Source organism: Battus philenor, unplaced genomic scaffold (assembly GCF_028537555.1).
Source record: "Battus philenor isolate CCGP_79_NKW_IND1 unplaced genomic scaffold, ilBatPhil1.0.hap1 SCAF_12, whole genome shotgun sequence".
NCBI lineage: Eukaryota > Metazoa > Arthropoda > Insecta > Lepidoptera > Papilionidae > Battus > Battus philenor.
Window position 1 is genome coordinate 2,968,356 of NW_027181674.1, and position 18,312 is coordinate 2,986,667.

At 33.9% G+C, this 18,312-nt stretch overlaps 2 protein-coding genes across 2 annotated transcripts; one reads left to right on the forward strand and one right to left on the reverse strand.

Moving 5' to 3' along the window:
* The first annotated feature begins 6,624 nt into the window (after nt 1-6,624).
* On the forward strand, nt 6,625-9,035 carry LOC137932710 (lysozyme-like). The gene is made up of 3 exons (XM_068776362.1): nt 6,625-6,885; nt 7,767-7,925; nt 8,899-9,035. Exons 1-3 carry the CDS (start codon nt 6,762-6,764, stop codon nt 9,027-9,029), a joined length of 414 nt encoding a protein of 137 aa, XP_068632463.1. The 5' UTR covers nt 6,625-6,761; the 3' UTR covers nt 9,030-9,035.
* A 4,940-nt stretch (nt 9,036-13,975) lies between these two features.
* Nucleotides 13,976-17,715, reverse strand: LOC137932817 (lysozyme-like). The gene is made up of 3 exons (XM_068776493.1): nt 17,549-17,715; nt 15,837-15,995; nt 13,976-14,117 (listed from the first exon to the last, which is right to left on the reverse strand). Exons 1-3 carry the CDS (start codon nt 17,673-17,675, stop codon nt 13,978-13,980), a joined length of 426 nt encoding a protein of 141 aa, XP_068632594.1. The 5' UTR covers nt 17,676-17,715; the 3' UTR covers nt 13,976-13,977.
* Between the last annotated feature and the right edge of the window lie 597 nt (nt 17,716-18,312).

The window sequence follows — 18,312 nt, forward strand, 5'->3', positions numbered from 1 at the left end:
TATCTCAGCTCAATTACTGTTGCCAGATTATCTTAATTAAGGTTCTAAAAAGCAGACCACGTACAGCGTAAATGTATAAGCGTGTTGTAAGACGTTCAACTTCAACGTAGAAGACGCGGTGTGCAGTCCGCTTCTAACCCCTTCTATTGAAAATCTAATAATCAACAGGTATAGGGTAGACCCAGTAGTGGATATCATATGGCTGAAACTATGGTATTTTGTATAATATGCTCAGCGGTTTTCAATCCCTACCTAAGATACTTAATACCCCAGCGGCTATTCGCTTGCGTTATGTTGTCAATTCCATTGCCTATTCAAATTGCCAATTCACTGATCTATGCCGATTAATTTAGTTCATCGGATTTGAATTACGAATCCCCTCATTCCATATTCCATCTCCATTCCTTTAGTGATTTGTTATCATAATAATAACAATGCTCCACTGTCTGGAACGAAAATCAAAAACAATATATATTTTATTGCAATTTATATACATTTTATTTTAAATTAACACTGATTTCAGTGTGCCTTTTAACAAACTCTTGATGTTTTTTTTATTAATACTTACCTTTCGTCCTTATTGTGTAATAAAGTTAATTAATTTAATTTTCGAACTACTTATTCATTTACCCTCATTTTCATAACTGTATTTATTGACTACAAAAATATTCCAATTAAAATAATTCTTCTCCTTAGTCGCGTTCTAATTTTGAAACGACTTGACCGTTTTCATTTTTCGAATACTTTTTTAAATGTATTAATGAATTAAAAAGCTTTAATAGTAATAGCTTTAATAATCCTTATGAAAATCTAAAAATATAATGAGTATTGACACTAAGCATTTGACAGTTCACTGTGAACATCGCGCGTTTGGCATTTTGAGGTTAAAATTATTTTGTTTTATACAAAACAAGATAACTACCATCATGCCAGCTAGTAATTAATAAAATAACTTAATGAATAGTAATAAATCATTATAATATACATAAATTTATACGTAATAATTAATTTAAAATTGTTAATAAAATATTTTTAATATATTGTACGGAACCAATGATATTATATAGTTCGCGCTTGGCTCATCTCCGTCGAAAAACACAAAGCGTGCCTGGAGTATGTTTAAGTTTCTCTACAGCCTACTCTCTCAAAGCGCAGGTGTGGTTGGAGTGCGTCTCATAAAGGCAACGAATATATCTCTAGGATTCTTTAATATTAAACGCTTGGAAGTACTGCTAAGTTTATCATCAATTATAATTTACTCAGTTTAGTTAGATAATTTGTTAGGTTAGGTTCTTGATTCTTGTCGCATGTTTTTTTGGTACTGTTTTCCACGCAATTAATTTATTTTTCTACGAGATTGTCTATCATAACCTAACAAAAATTAAAAAAAAAAATATTCGCCTAATTGGCCGAGCATTTACAAATTATACTCTCAGCGACGCATTTACTAATTCATCTTTAATTCACTAAAATATTTATAATGACAATTATCAACAACTACATTTCACTGAAAGAGAAAAAAAATTGTTTACCTAAAATTAGCTATATCCCTCGCAGTATCAAGCTGACTGCGGTTTTAAACATTCAAAATTCTGCGTAACCCTAACTTAGTCCTTTTACTAGCTGGTTACTAACTTCAATTCGCCAAATTCAGTTTTGGCGGTGAAGATATGTAAAAATATATAGAAGGATTTTTTTAAGAACTTTTTTATCTACACCCCATAAAATCCTTCGAGGTTGACCTCGATATTTAATAGATGCCTTAAAATCTCCTTCCAAACCGATGACCTTTATATAAAAGAAAATTTCATATTTAATACTCTTCGACACGGAGAATACGAAATATCTTTCTAGATTTAATAGAAATATGACGCCATGATATGAAATTGTCTCAGAAATAAAATTTAATCACACGACACTACTTTAATATAAGAGAATATGACTGGAATATTAAACCATATAACGCTATATACGCTTTCGTGCAAATTTATAATACTACAGGATGATTCATTATAGCCGTAAATGCTTCGAGGTGAATTTTAACTCATTATCTGTCAATTATTGTAAGGTACACTCGATACAAAAATTAAACAATGAACATTGTGAAAAAAACGTTTTCAAAATAAGAAATACTACAAATTATAATTAATTATTGTTGACTATCTGTCATTGAAAACTGTACTGCCAGCAGTCATTGGCTTGTGTCAATTCAATTAAAAACAATTATTGTAACATATTTCAGAGTGATCATTTTATGATGCAAATAGGAATAAAAGCTTTCGAAGCTTTTGCTTCCAAATGAGTTACAAATGAACACCTTAAAGCTTAAGTAATAAAAAGACCAATATTTAGCCACTTCCGCACATGCAGCGGTAGTCGTGCAACAAAGTGCACCACCCGCCAGCCCGCTGATAAATGCGTATGCGGCAAACGATGCGAATTACATAACCGCCACCGTCAAATCACTCAACACGTGTTTCACCCCTCCACGGGGCATCTTCAGGAGTTATGTTACTCCGATTAGTGCCAAAGACAGAGCTTAATCGGTGTGCACTTTGTTGCACGACTACCGCTGCATGTGCGGAAGTGGCTAAATATTGGTCTTTTTCTTACTTAGGATAAACTTCCACAAGGTAACGCTTGATTCCATTAAACATTAAAGCTTTTTGCTTCCAAATGAGCTCTACAAATACCCCAAAGCTTTTATATCGTATTTAATAAAGAATATTTTATCATGATAGTAACCGAAATAGCAAAGGTTCAACCCTCTCTTGCACTCTTAAAAATAAAATAGTCTGTTTTACTTATTTTCACACGTTATGCTCTACGGGTTATTTTTATGACGTAATGCATACAGAATAGCGTTGTTCTTGCAATTTATACAAGAGAACAATAGAATGTCTTAGAGAAAAGTTTCGTGAAGTCGCTAAGAGAGCAGTTAAGTGCATAAGAATATAACATAAGAAAAACGTCGATGTAATACTGTGATCAAAAAGTAAGGTTAATTTATTTAAGAAATTTATAATTTTCCAAATCAATTTCATCCCCTTCGAAGCAATTCCTGTCCGATAAAACGCATTCTTGCCAACGCTTTTACCAGACCTCAGTCAGTCGGGATAGTCTTTTTTCCAGCCAATCAACGTCTTCAGCGCTTCGCCATCTATGGTGCAACTATCAATGCCAAGAAAGAAACAGTGAAATCAATTACATAAAAAAAGATTAAAAATATTTTGGAACTATCCTTACTGAGAAGAAAGGGAGTCCTTCCTCAGATTCAGCAGGGTTGCGGCGGAAAATGCAATAAATAGAAACAAGGTGTATACAGGCAAAGAAATGTAAATAAAAATTAAAAGAAATAAAAATATTATGAATAAATTAAAATGTAATTAAACTAACTGTGATATATTAAAATACTGTGTGTATATGTGATAAGGGAATTCATAAACAAAAATCTGTGATAAACTGTAATATGTGAAGATGAATGGAAAGATAGATAATGTGACGCATGGAAGAAGAGTATGGTAATAAAAAATGAAATGTGGAGGAATATATAAAAGAAAAATAAAATCCCTGTTCCCACACAAATAGGGGTGAAAGGAGAGATCCCAAATAGCGGGGGCCCAGAAAAAAGCTATCCTTACTGACTTTGTACTACCAGAAGGTACTGTCGCATTCAAAAATAATTTCATTGATTTTGTTTCGATCGATATAAAGCAAACGTTAAGGACGCAATATTCATGGCGAACTGTCAAAAGTAGAAATTAATGGCGGATCGGCATAATGTGCATTTTCAATAGTCATTAAATTTTAAAAATATGATAGCCAAGTGATCGATGAAGCTGAATTCACATAGGTACAAAGAGTATTTTAAATTTATAAGACCCTAACGCAACGGATGCAAACACATCACTGATGGCGGCAGAATTCAAATCGGCATTCGAATTTGAAATTGGAACGCCCAAGAATGATTTAGCATAAAGGTATTGTTGTAATACGGAGAGTAAACGTTACATTTATATATGAATCTATAATTTTATAAGACATTTTATTGTAATATATTTTCGCTTACACTGCGTATCGTTATAGAATTTCTTAAGTATAAATATTTCTTTTATACGGGGTGAGCGGACAAAAGTGTAAATGGTTAAATTAGGTGAATTCATGAAATGCATTTACATCTACTTCTAATCACCCATATAATGATCACTCTGAAGTATGTTACATTGATTATTTTTTTCTATTAGAACAAGACAAACCAATAACATCTGGCAGCGTAAATTTCTAATAGTAAAACAATAATTATTTTTAAGACAGAGTATTCCAAATTTTGAAAACGCTTTTTCTCACATTGTTATCATTACGCTCTGTATATTACTAAAATCATTGATTTTGGGTAGGGTTTACCATACATTCATTGACAGCAAACATGGTATAAATTTAAATTTTTAAAGATTTTATATCTATCATCCTATATACGTTACAATTTGTTAATAAAAATTACACAAACATCTAAAGTATTAATTAAATCATTAAACTATGTTTGTAATATTATAATTAAACTAATACAAGTTAAAAAAAATTAACATGTAACAGACGATTTTAAAAAGGAAAAAACGAAGTGAAGATTCATTGCTATAAACGACATGGACATTAAATCGTGTGATCGTATGTGGGTACTCTAATAATCTAATAAATCCAGCCCACTCAGAAAAGATCACCGCTGGGACCTGAAGGTTCTGCAGAAGAGACCACAGCCTGGCAAGTATAACATGGGACGTCCATCCATAATGTGGACAGACGCCCTTTTTAATATCAGAATAACTCCAATTCACAACACAATAAATTCTTTTATTCTACTTTAAATACTCTTATAGGCCAACTAGCATAGTTTCACTAGACAACTTATCACTTCGATGGTTATCGAACGAGTGACCGAGCTCCCGACTCAATAATCAAAACGCTATCAACCCCACCACTCTCAAACTTTTTACCGGAAGTTGTCACAAAAGAGTGACGAGGTCGAGTAGTGTTGCTATTAAAGAAAAATAAAACTACCTTTTATAAAATTATTACACGGAGTACACTGAATACTGGCCGCTGCCAGCCGGACTATTGTAAGTAAGAAAAGGACCAATATTTAGCCACTTCCGCATGCAGTGGTAGTCGTGCAACAAAGTGCACCGCCCGCCAGCCCGCTGATAAAGGCGTATGCGGCAAACAATGCGAATCACACAACCGCTACCGCCAAATTACTCAACACGTGTTTTATCCCTCCACGGGGCATCCTCAGGAGTTATGTTACACCAAATAGTGCCAAACACAGTGTTTGCACGACTACCACTGCATGTGCGGAAGTGGCTAAATATTGGTCCTTTTCTTACTTAGGATGGACTTCCGCAAGGTAACGCCTGATTCCATTAAATATATGGACTATTGTATAATCTATAAAGAAATAACAGATACGACTATAAATAGTAGATAATAAATAAATTTTAATTTTTTCTCTATGTTAAAGAGAAAAAGCTTATAGCAACAAAACTTCTTACTTAATTAAATACACGATCTCTCGAAGCGCGTGTTGGCGGATAAATGAGTTGAAGAAAAATAGGTTACGTTGACATTTTAATAACGCCATTGACACCGTCCAGACGTTATCTCACATTAGACGTTGAAGAAATGGGTTTTCTCATACTTTAATTTCCTGTAATATTTCTGCAGAAAAACTTTGTCATATACTATATTGGCATTCTTACTTCAAGATAAGATGGTAAGAAGCGCAGAGAAGTAGATAGGTTTACGTTTGTTCAATAAAATTCCACAATCAAGATCAGATATGTCACTGGAGATATTTAAAACCAATATTAAAATAACCTTATTCAAAAAGTACATTATTTCATCCAAAAATACTACACTGATGTTAATGTATGGAATAAATTTTTGTTAATCCTCACTCCGGAAACTAATTATTGTCCTGGTTCTTTATAAAACTATATTTGTAAAGAGCAACTGCTGACTTTATCATCGATTCCTCTCAGTATAATTGCCTTTTGAACCGATGGTACCTTTCGTTAATGATAACAATGCCGACATTTTATGTTGACGATTCGAATGTTAGAGCCTATTCGAAAAAGAATGTTTTGATTTTGAATTTGTAATTAGCCAGTAATTTCATTTAATATCTTGCTTCTATTCTCTTTCATATCTTCTTTCACACATCGCCTTCCTTCCCGATCTCATTCCTAAATCAGACTAATACGGCATAACAGTTTATTTGGCTCGTATTTAGTTTTTATTTACATTTTATTTTAATTTTATCACTAATAATAATTTTCTTTACAGTAAAACTCTTATATTTAATCTTATTGGCTTTATTAATGTACCTGTTTTTGCTTGGCACAACTTACCGTGGGTCTTATCCCTTCTTCTTCAGAAGCTTATCTTTATTAAGAGTATGTACATTGCAATTATTCTTATATATATCAATACAAAAACATTTAATTAAACTTCATTCACGATTTATCAGGGAATTTTAAAGGTGACCTATGACATAATAGATAAGCATTCACATAAACATATTAAAGCAATCTTACAGTCATTAGCTAATTTGCAAACAACAGTGTAATATCTGTGAATCCCCTTTTATATCACATTCTGAAGATATAATAAACCGTACATAAATCCGTTTGTGTCATATTTAATTTTAGTGTATCAAGAAGTTGTTATATATCATTTTTAAATTATAAATTATATTTTAAACCAGAATGAAGTGTCTTGTGCTATTGTTGACATTCATCGTGTTCCATTGCGAGGCTTATCAGATGAGTAGGTGTGAATTGGTCCAGAACTTACGTAACCATGGATTCCCTGAAAAGAAACTTCGAGATTGTTAGTATATATTACGTCAATACATACCATAATTTGTAATCAAAAATTAAGGTGAAATTCTCATTTAAAACCGACGAAGGCCAAAGATTTGGTGCTTGAAAATCGTCGTCTGACAAAAACATCGCTGATAGGGTTGGAATATCATTTGTTTCAGCCCAAACCATTTTGAAGGATGTTTTGTGTTTGAAACGCGTCAATTCTTGATTGGTTGATGTCGCACTGCATTGCTTCTGCATTGGTTTTGTACATTCATTAAATCAATTATTAAAGTAATAAATATAATTCATATAACTTTATAATTATAATATATAAACAATACCTTTCCGTACCTCGCACCGTCATGAATACATCCCGTCAATTACCAGCACTCCCTGCTGCTGCCGCCGGACCATACCTGAGAAATCCTCCGGCTGCTTACCATCATCGCAGGAGTACCGAACTGCGGTATAAAATCAGACCAGGCCTTCTGCTCATTACCCATTTAATTTAAGATATATTTTTTTTCTTTAACCATCTTTAAACTTAAATGTACAGTAAGTTTTTGTTAGGATCGAAGAAAGACGTTAGGGGCATGTCGCTTATCATCTGTTAGCTGATACCGAACATGTACTTCGCACAGAGATTTCGGTAAGGACCAGTTGGTATACTTGCATCTAGAATCTTTTGACGTCAGTAACAAGGTCGTCTCTCCAGCTTGGTGGACATCTCACGCTGCTTGCTAATCTGTGATCTCCACTCAAGGCCTGGTTAAGATTCAAGCGAGCATAAATGTGGTCACTGTAAGTGATCCTAGTTTAATAATAATATAAATAAATAAATGATCTGGGTCATGATAGTGTTATAGTATTAAACTTCTGCTATAATCAATGGATTTGTAACAGGGGTGTGCCTGGTGGAGGCACAGAGCTCTAGTTGTACTCACCTCGTGAGCAAGTTGAACAAGAGCGGCCACCGAGAATACGGCTTGTTCCAGCTCAGCGATAAATACTGGTGCAGCAACACTGGCAAGCCAGGGAATGACTGCAACGTCACCTGCTCAGGTATGCTATTTGAGTATCAAAACTTACCACCTTGATACCGTACACACTGTCATATATATTAGCAGTATTTCAGAGTGAACAAGTTATTACTTATAAAAGTCAAGTAATAATTCTGTCGAGGTTATACAACCTTGTTTTGTTACTACATACAAACTCTGTGTTTGGCACTAATCGGTGTAACATAACTCCTGAAGATACCTCGTGGAGGGATGAATCACGTGTTGAGTGATTTAACGGTGGCAGTTGTGTAATTCGCATTATTTGCCGCAAGCGCATTTATCAGCGGACTGGTGGGCGGTGCACTTTTTTACACGATTACCACTGCATGTGCGGAAGTGGCTAATATTGGTCCTTTTCTTACTTATACAACCTTGTTAAGGTCATAAACAAAACTGGATACAGGCTGTTTTAAACCAGTCCTGTATGAAGGCCTAAATCCAGCGGTGGATAATGAAATGGTGATGATGAAGTTTTATATTTCATATACTGATATAATTATAATGTTCAATTACATTTTCAATGTAATGCTTTACACTAAAAGGTTTGCCACTGCTCACAAACAATTTTCCAGGGGATGGGCGGCGTCCTGTGTATACCATAATACCATCCTGCGATCACCAAACCGCCTACCAAGCCTGGTGATTATGGTATATAATCCTATAGATTTATTTTAGGGAAATCTATGTGCTAAAAAGATGAACAGAAAAAGATATTAATGTAAGATCATTCTATTTATACAGACTTCAATGTATGGAGTTTGAATCCATTATTATTATTTTACATTCAGGTTCTTATTAATCCAATCTATATGGAAACAGTTATTAACCATTTATATATACTTCAAAACATGTCAATGCACAAATAATATTTGGTGTATTGGTTAGTTCACTAAATCTAGTAGCGCCATCTAGTATTCAATAAAGGAACTGTGTGCATCTTTAGTTGACATCTTACATTGTCATTTTATTTTCAGATCTTCTCTCTGATGACATTACCAAAGCAGCCAGGTGCGCTAAGCTGGTCTACAAACGGCACGGTTTCAATGCTTGGAACGGATGGAAAAACAAATGCCAGAACTCCTTACCTGATATCAGTTTCTGCTGAAGAGAATACGTCATTTGATCCAATAAGAATTTATTTTAATAAAATTACAAGTACGAATAAATAATAACTCTCTTTTAATTACATTTTTACTCCATCTTTAAATTGTTTATTACGTATATACGCAATCAGAGAGTGATAGAAAATTACCACCCGTACCAGTATTTGTACCTCAACGTTGGAAAGAAAGGTGATAGCGAAGTGTGATTAAAAAGGTGTATTCACATATATACAAAGGTTATTTACATTTACACGACTAAACGCTACGGCGGCGACCACATCACTGATGGCGTCCGAATTCTAATCGTAGTTCAAATTTCAATTCAAACGCCCAAGAATGATTTTACATTTAGTATTCTGACCATGTGTCTGCCAATGTGAGCCCGTCATCAACCTCCAAAGTTGTGGAGAAACTCCAAAAAAAAACAGAAACACAAAGATGATAAAAACATTAAACATGACAACAAAAAATAAACAATGTTCGGTTTAAAATAATATTACAACAATGAATACAGTAATTACAAATAAAATTGTCGATGTTCAATTGTTATATGTTATATACATTGTCAGTTGGTCGTAGCGAACGCCGATCGTGTCACAAGATGGCGCCAAATGAAGGACGCCTTAAGTATTTTGACAGATGGATGAATGATACCGCTAATATGACGCCATTAATATAACATTATTTACATTATACAATTTTTAACTGTTAACATACGAATTATTTATTTACACTAAATGGGAGTTGCGACATAATTCCGTTGTGGCTCGGCGAAGCTAGATGTCCTAGCAGTCGAATGGTGGAACTGTTGCACAAAGATAAAGTAGACGAAACCTGCGTAGTTAATTGTGACAACCTGGTCAGATATGGGGTTATTCTGCACATTTACGATGAATCTACTAATCTACGCCGTCGTTGGTTGCGTGTTGTTCGAAATAAAGATGGGCAAAACATATCCCTGACAAGATAAGAGTAATTTATTTATTTTCGATCTTGGGATAAATATCACTCTTTAATATATTTAACTCATTTAGTTCAGTACGGCTCAGAGAGAGAATAAGGCAGCTAACACTAAAAATATATACTTTATATGATTGGTTCGTTTAACTTGGACTTAGAACTCAGTAAGGCGGAATAAAACGTGTGAAATATTCCTACTAAATATTTTATGTCTTTGTCATAAAGTACAAAAAAAGCTAAACGCACGCGCGTGTAATGTCATTCTGAAAATCCGTAGTTTATATTTTTAATACAAGCTTGAAATAGCTATCCTTCTCTCTTTTTCACGTGTAAATTGGTCTCTCTAACTCTGAACGAGCCGTAGGTCATTATAAGTAAGATGTAAAAATTCAATAGAAACACACGCGAGCTGGCGAGTTACTATCTTTTGCAAAGATACATATCATATCTTTAGCTCGTGAGCCATCTCTAGTTCGAAACGTGTCGATAATCTCAAATCACGACGGAGTTATACGAGATCGTATTTGATACTGATGATGATTTTATATAAAAGTATTATGACCGTCATAGCCAAATACAAGCTGCACTTATATATCTACTAAAATATGACAAAATATATTATCATTTTTTCTGTATACGTATTCCAAGAGCATACTGTTAGCAATATACCACATTCATTTTCTAATCTTTGCTTACATATATACGAGTACAATATTTATATATTCATATTGGAATCCAAAATGTCATACACTCTCTTATAACGACATTCTTTATATTAAAGTTACAAGCGTTTCGAACGCGTTTTAAAATGAGAACCCACAAAAAATTCAAACATTTCTTTTCTCATCACTTCCACAATATATTCTATATTTCTTTTTAGCTGATGGACTCCTGCAAGGCATAGGTCTTGCACTGCCTGCGTGCATGGACTTCCCCGGACCTTAACAATGTCGTCAGTTTACCCAGAAGGGGGCTTCCCACGCTGAGTCTACCAGCTTGTTGTCAAAGGAAAAATCAGGCGTTAACTTGCGGAAATCCACCCTAAGTAAGAAAAAGGCCAATATTTAGCCACTTCCGCACATGCAGTGGTAGTGCCAAACACAGAGCACTAATCCGTGTAACATAACTCCTGAAGATGCTCCGTGGAGGTGTGAAACACGTGTTGAGTGATTCGACAATGGCAGTTGTGTAGTTCGCATTGTTTGCCGCATGCGCATTTGTCAGCGGGCTGGCGGGCGGTGCACTTTACTGCACGACTACAACTGCATGTGCGGAAGTGGCTAAATATTGGTCCTTTTCTTACTTAGAGATACTTTCGACCCCAACCACCCTCGGTTACACGAGCGATGTGCAACTGATGACCCTATTACGGTTTTAGATGTACTAAGACATGTATACAATTTTAATTATGTGTACTACATATCAAAAAATCTAATAACAATGGTAGCCATGTTTTTTGGAATTAATGTCACGTCGTGTTTCAATGGTTCAACACCGAATGATGCAAATATCGAACGGTATAAGAAAACATATTAATAAAACTAGCACACGAGTACTTTGTAACCATATATATGGAATTGTATATAAAAATATCGCTATTCTCTATGAAATTGCAGCCAGTTTAGACAAATTCGTGACTGAGCAATTCTTCGTATAAAACTGAAACAAAATTACTGTCACATTTGTATATATATAAAAAAGTTATACAACTTATACAAATAGTAACATGAATATATAAATTATCTTTGAACGATATATTTGATGGGTAATACGGGTAAAGAAATAAAGAAATTCATTATGAAAAAATCATTTTTATTGTTTTAATCAACACGACTAATGTATATAGTTCACGATATATTTTATGTGAAATATCATTACATGTGTAGTTTATTATTAATTTTATTTCTATGACTATAAAAGCGAATGTTAGTTTATAGATAAATGTCAATGAATTCTAGGAGTTTAATGTATCTATGTCAGGAATAACATCGAAAAACTTCTATTCAAAAATTGCCTTAAAATCTTTGTATTAACTCTTTTCAATTGACTACACAATATCTATGATAAAAGCCTACGAAGCTAGTACAAATATCAATAGTAAATTATATTTTCAACAATCTAAATTATTTGTATCAAGATATGAGTCGACAACTAGATTATGATAATAATTGTAGATATTTAATAATATTTAATGAATTCAGGCGTTACGGAAGTCAATCCTATCTAAGAAAAGGACTAATATATAGTTACATCCGTCAATTCAAACAACAAGTGAACTCGGTGTTTGGCATTAATCGGTGTAATATTACCCCTGAGAATGCTCCGTGGAGGGGTGAGACACATGTTGAGTGATTTAACGGTGGTAGTTGTGTAATTCGCATTGTTTGCCGCATGCTCATTTATCAGCGGGCTGGCGGACGGTGCACTTTATTGCACGACTACTGCTACGTGGCGAAAGTAGCTATATATCAGTCCTTTTCTTATTTAATGATTTTTTGAAGTAAATAATAATGTTAAATAGTTGATCATCATTATTTCATCCGTAAGACACCCACTGCATGACATAGGCCTCCGCTGAAGAACACCTCGATGAGCAGTCCTATGCCCGTATCCCGCGACTTCTTTGTGTAGTCGGCCAAAACCGCAAGGCCTGAAGACAAAAATCTTTGACTAATACGTATTGCAGGAGATGGTTGATGGCTCCGTGTTATGGTCGTTTACCTTTATCCTGATAAGAAGGCTCAGGTCAAAGAGCAATGGAGCAGGATATACTTGGAGTGTCGCTGCATTATCTAATTAGAAATAGGAAGATCCGTAATAGAACCAAGGTCACCGGCGTAGTTTAAAGGAAGTAGCAGTAGATGGGGCATGTCGCTAGTGCCACCGACGGCTTTTGGTTGTCAAGTAGCAATCACAAGCCGGTAAACGCGACGTGCGTAGATTTTCATTAGGAGAACCGCCGAATCAAGGTCAAATAAATAAATAAAAATAATTTCTTCTTTAGTTTTTTTGCGTTAAAAATGCAGCGTCATCTCATTATCTTTAATAAAGTGGTCAAAGAATTAGAATTTGACATTTTAGTGCCATTTCATATGCATTAAAGCGCAAGTACTTGAACGATTACTTTGGTTCTCGAATTTTAAATAACAACTTTTTTATTTAATTATATATTGTATGTGTATATGTATTCGCATATGAGTCTATGTTTATATGTATCTTGTAAGACTTTGTTGCACATCCTGTATGTGCTGTAAAGTTTATTAAGTAACTTTCTTATATATAGGATTATGATCCTTTTTCACATCCTCACAATCTAAATAATACGCGGAAACTTGTAATGATCGCTTGTTGTATAATTCGCTTGTTATAGTGTAACTAGTTTTTGAGTTTCCTGAACAAGTAAAAATTAAAATAAAAATGACAAAATAACATCAGCGTTATTGTTTCAGTCGAAGCACATTTACTGTAGATATAGGTCACCCTGTACATTTCTAATAAGACCGCTTGGAAAAGGCCTGTGTACACTGTCTTGTAACGTTTCAACTAGGTCGTCTGTACAGCTTTTACTAAGTCTGTGCTTACCAATCTGTGGTCTCTTTATGATCTGCCCACTGACATTTCAATCTACCAACCTTCTGGACTATATAACCTTCTTTCATCTAAAGATCTCATTCCTGATTCAACGCTGGTTGTGCGACTCATACATACCAACCATGTTCTAATGCTGTATCTTCTTTGTTAATTATATTAGAAAAATACTTTCATAATTAAAGGTATTATAATCACTCTTACGTTCTAACACTTGTTAATATTTCTAAGTGAAATAATGGCTTGAAGGCTTAAATAAAAACTTATGCTTAAAGAAGAGAATGAAAAACATTTATTATTTAAGTATAATTTATTTACAACAATACAGAACTTTCAAAAATACATATATCTTTGTTTAACATTTGAATTTCGAATGTACTTATAAAAATATTTGTTTCTTTCTCATTTCTTGCAAGAGCTTATGTCAGGCAGGGGCTTGCCTTTGCAGTGATCCTTCCAGGCGGACCAAGCGTCGAAGCCTTCACGATGATGGATCTTCTTAGCACATCTCGCCGCTTTCATTACGTTGGCACTGCTGATTTCTAAAAAATATATATTTTTTAATTAATATTGAATATTAAGTGATTGGAAATGGGGAAATGGGAAATGCTTTGGTGATTAGTGATACATGATTTATAATACAGAATCTGTACGTGATACAGAAAAAATATTTTTAATAAAACAATTGTTGATTCTAATATCTTTAAGAATACGGCTACACCCAAATTACAAGCCACCACTATATCAGTAATTTAATAAACTTTGCAAATGCTACAATAAGAATTTCAACAATATTGATATATTTCACTATAAAATCAACGCGTTTGTTTTTAAGTGTAAAATATTTATATATACAGAGTGAATGGTTATAGACGCAAAAGTTTTAAACTTATGCTTACAAATAATGTATTGCATATCTACGGAATACATTATTTGTAAGCAAAAGTTTTTACACCTGTTTATATCACCCTGTTTAAAGTTATTACGTACACGTTACATTATTCTTTCGTTTTTTTTTTTAAATATTAGATAGGCCAATAATTTCGGGCAGTAGTTTGCAGAAACAGATAATAAACAACATTTTTTTTAATTACGGGAAGTCGCTAGATACTGGCATCGCAAGAACAGTCATTGTGGCAATAATTGAGGGAGACCTTTGCGTTAAAGTGGGCGTCTATCGGCTGCAAAAATAAAGAATAATTAGTTTTAATATTTAGTAATCGGAATTTTTTAATATGATTTCTTTTAATATATCATCATTACGTAATTTGTTATTTCTGAAAACATAAATTTTTCGATTAAAAATACATCCTGTATTAAACAATAATTGACAGAAAATTAGCTATAAATTCACCCCTTTAAAGATTTTTATACTAAGAACCAACCAAAAAATACCAACGCTGATTCAATGTGACGACAAAGCTCAATTGGCTACCATAAGGCTTCGCCGGAATGCTCACATACTTTATCTCACATACTCTATAATATTCTTTTCAATCCACTCACTCCCTCTTATCTCAAATCAAGGTTTCAATTTTTTTCAGGATACACATGAGAGGTCTTTTTTCCTATTCCTCCTTCTCCTTCTATTCTTCCTCTTTTATGGACAAATCTTTCATCACGCAGGCTGTTCGATTGTGGAATGATTCACCGCTGAACGTGCTAACTCACTACCTATTTTCAAGAAAATGGTTGAAAACCATTTACTACACCGATAATTATCTATCTGTTAATTCATTTCTTCTTTTTCTTCTGTTTCTTTCTGAGGCAAGGGCGATCGTACCAATACTGATCGAAGTCAGTTAGTTGTTTTTATTTATTATTGTATTATATTTATGATATGTATTAAACCTTAGTTATTATAAGTATATATGTTATATACATATGTTTAAGTATGTATGTTTATGTTCGTTTGTTTGTAAATATGTATTTTTTGTACACGTAAAGTACCCATTTTTAGTACTTTTACCATTTCCATACTATGGTTGTCTGTAAGAGATTGCCTTGTGTGATAAGACCGGCCATTGTAATTTTTTGTATATTATTGTTAAACTTATTATACATATATATATATATATATATATATATATATATATATATATTTAATTTATCTTAACGTGTACAATAAAGAATATTAAATAAAAAAATAAGTAACTCAAGCAATGAAATATGAACTGTTCAACAATGAATTGTCAAACGACTGACACTTGATACGTCTTGTCCTTATTTGTACAATAATAGTATGATTAATAGAAACTAACGTTTGCAGGTGACGTTACACTCCTTGCCGGGCTTGGTGGAGTTGCTGCACCAATGCTCGTCGCTGATCTGAAACAATCCGAATCTCCGGGAGCCGTCGCTGTGTTTCTTACTGACCGCTCCAGTCTGACGCCTGCTCGACTTCTCCACGAGGCACACCCCTTTAAATTGCAACATTATTATATATTTTATACATGTCGTGGGTTGTCCATAGCTGGTCATATGCCTAACCCTTATATTTCCAATACGACTGGTGAAAAGCAACCTGCATCTAAGGTCTTCCAACGATTTTAACAAGGCCATCTGACCTCCATGTACCGTCACAAGATGCACTGGCCGACCATGGTCTCAACTCCAGAACCTTAAGGCTTCGACGTCGTTCGTTCTGTAAGGCGTACTCCTAGCTAAATGCCACACTAGGTTACCAACCTACTCGACTAGTCGAAAGTCATCCACTGCCGGATAAAGGCTTCTACCATGGTGCTGGTAAAAGCGGCTTGTGTCCAGCGACTTTCGTGAATTTTAACTGCGTCATCTGCCCACATTGCTGGTGGATGTTCTGCGCTGCAGGCCCATGATCTCCACTTGAATCTTCATGGTCATCAATTTACTCGATGTAATTCACCATCACTATCATTTCGGCCGTAAGACATCCGCCCACAGCTGGACATAAGTCTTTCCCAGAGACTACCAAAAAAAACCGGTTAAAAGTGGCCTGTATCCAATGTATAATGACGACATTAATAAAGTCTCCTATCCACCGTGTGAATCCATGGTTTTCACTCTAGAACATTTAAGCACCAGTGTTCATGTATTTACTATTTAAATAATAGTATTTTACTACTAAGTATTTTAAGGTGAAAAGGTATATTGTTAAGGACTTATAAGGACGTATAAGGCTTTATGTAAGGCTTTAATCTTAATGGAAATATATGAGGGAGGTCTATATCAAGCATAAATGATGATAAAGATGATTTTACTGACGAGAAGTTATTTATTCACTTATTTGTTTTTATTATGATCCATATTGGAACACCAATAGTGAACACTTGCATGTGTGAAATCAAATTGAACTCTATAATGTCATTTTAGACTGGTGTCGTTGATTTTAAACGCGCTCTAACCTAAGAACGCGTAATACTTAGTCAAGGTTTTCTTAATCAATTTCACAAATATCTTAAATACAGGACTTTGTATCGTTCAGAAAACTTTCACAAATTTTATGAGATATTCTAACAATTTTTTTTGTTTAATAAACTCTTTCAATTTATTATTCAAATATACCCTATATTTGTATAACACACAGTTTCACAAAAGAGAATCGCTACTTTTATGAATCCTAGGGAAATGTATTGCAAACATATTTTTATATCCATTTTTTCGAGTCTTTATGTATATGATTTGTTTATATTATACACATATTAAACCTCTTCATAAGTGTGTATATATATATATATATATATATATATATATATATATATATATTGGAATTCGACAATAGACACGAGTTTAACTCATGTTACACAGTGGGACATAAGAATTTGTGTAGTAGTGAGGTGAAGTTTAGGTGAAACATGGCACAAAAAAGGTTGGTAAACACTGCTTTAGAGAGATATTAATACAAACAATTTATTCACAATTGAATACTTTCTAGAATATACCAGAATTAATAATAGACTGACGAACTAAATTAATAGTTATTCTTTATACTTACAATCCCTTATTCTACTTTCATGAAAATTGTTTTTCCTCAGCTCTCGCACCAGGCCGCACCTTGAAAGTTTCCTACATTCGCAATGATAGAACAGTGCTAACATAAAAACGATTACAAACACCTTCATTTCTACAAAGACGATATAACCTTTATATAAAAAGATCTGTTCTATACCAGAAGTCGCGAAAGAATGTTATCGAAGAAATAAAAATATGTCTTTAAATAACACTATTAAATTATCTATGTGTACATATACGTTAAATGCGTTAGTGTGTCTGTGAATCAGCTGATATTGCAACCAAATGCACGGTAAATATTGCAACACTGATGATATCTATAATACATTAGTTATGTCGACAGATTTTGTACTAGGAGTTATTGCTTTGTCCTTATTGCAAGAGAAAAAAAATGTGATGTATTTGAGAATTTTCCTTCTTTTCAGCCGATGGACGCTGCAAGGGATAGGCCTCCCCCAAAAGCGACTTCCGCGACCTGAACTATGTCGTTTGTCCACCTAGTGGGACGTGCCCACGCCGTATCTACCGGTTCCTATGTGTTTAAGATTTATCATTGCTATATTATAGTTGTAGAGCTGTGGTAGTCCAGAGGTAAAGATTTGAAACTTGCGATTGCAGGACGCGCGTTCAATCTTCGTGCAGCTATTTTTATAAGCGATATTAAATTCGAAAAGACTAGTTCAGAAGTATCTGCGTAATTATAATCTTTACTATTAAAACCTTCTAGAAAATAATATAAAAATCATA

Excerpts from the sequence above, each read along its gene's own strand:
- LOC137932817 (XM_068776493.1), bottom strand. The coding sequence starts at position 17,675 with ATGAAGGTGTTTGTAATCGTTTTTATGTTAGCACTGTTCTATCATTGC. Across the intron at positions 15,996-17,548 it reads TGAAAGTAGAATAAGGGATT|GGGTGTGCCTCGTGGAGAAG; the intron begins GTAAGTATAAAG and ends TGCAATTTAAAG. Across the intron at positions 14,118-15,836 it reads GTGTAACGTCACCTGCAAAC|AAATCAGCAGTGCCAACGTA; the intron begins GTTAGTTTCTAT and ends TATATTTTTTAG.
- LOC137932710 (XM_068776362.1), top strand. The coding sequence starts at position 6,762 with ATGAAGTGTCTTGTGCTATTGTTGACATTCATCGTGTTCCATTGCGAG. Across the intron at positions 6,886-7,766 it reads TGAAAAGAAACTTCGAGATT|GGGTGTGCCTGGTGGAGGCA; the intron begins GTTAGTATATAT and ends GATTTGTAACAG. Across the intron at positions 7,926-8,898 it reads CTGCAACGTCACCTGCTCAG|ATCTTCTCTCTGATGACATT; the intron begins GTATGCTATTTG and ends TTTTATTTTCAG.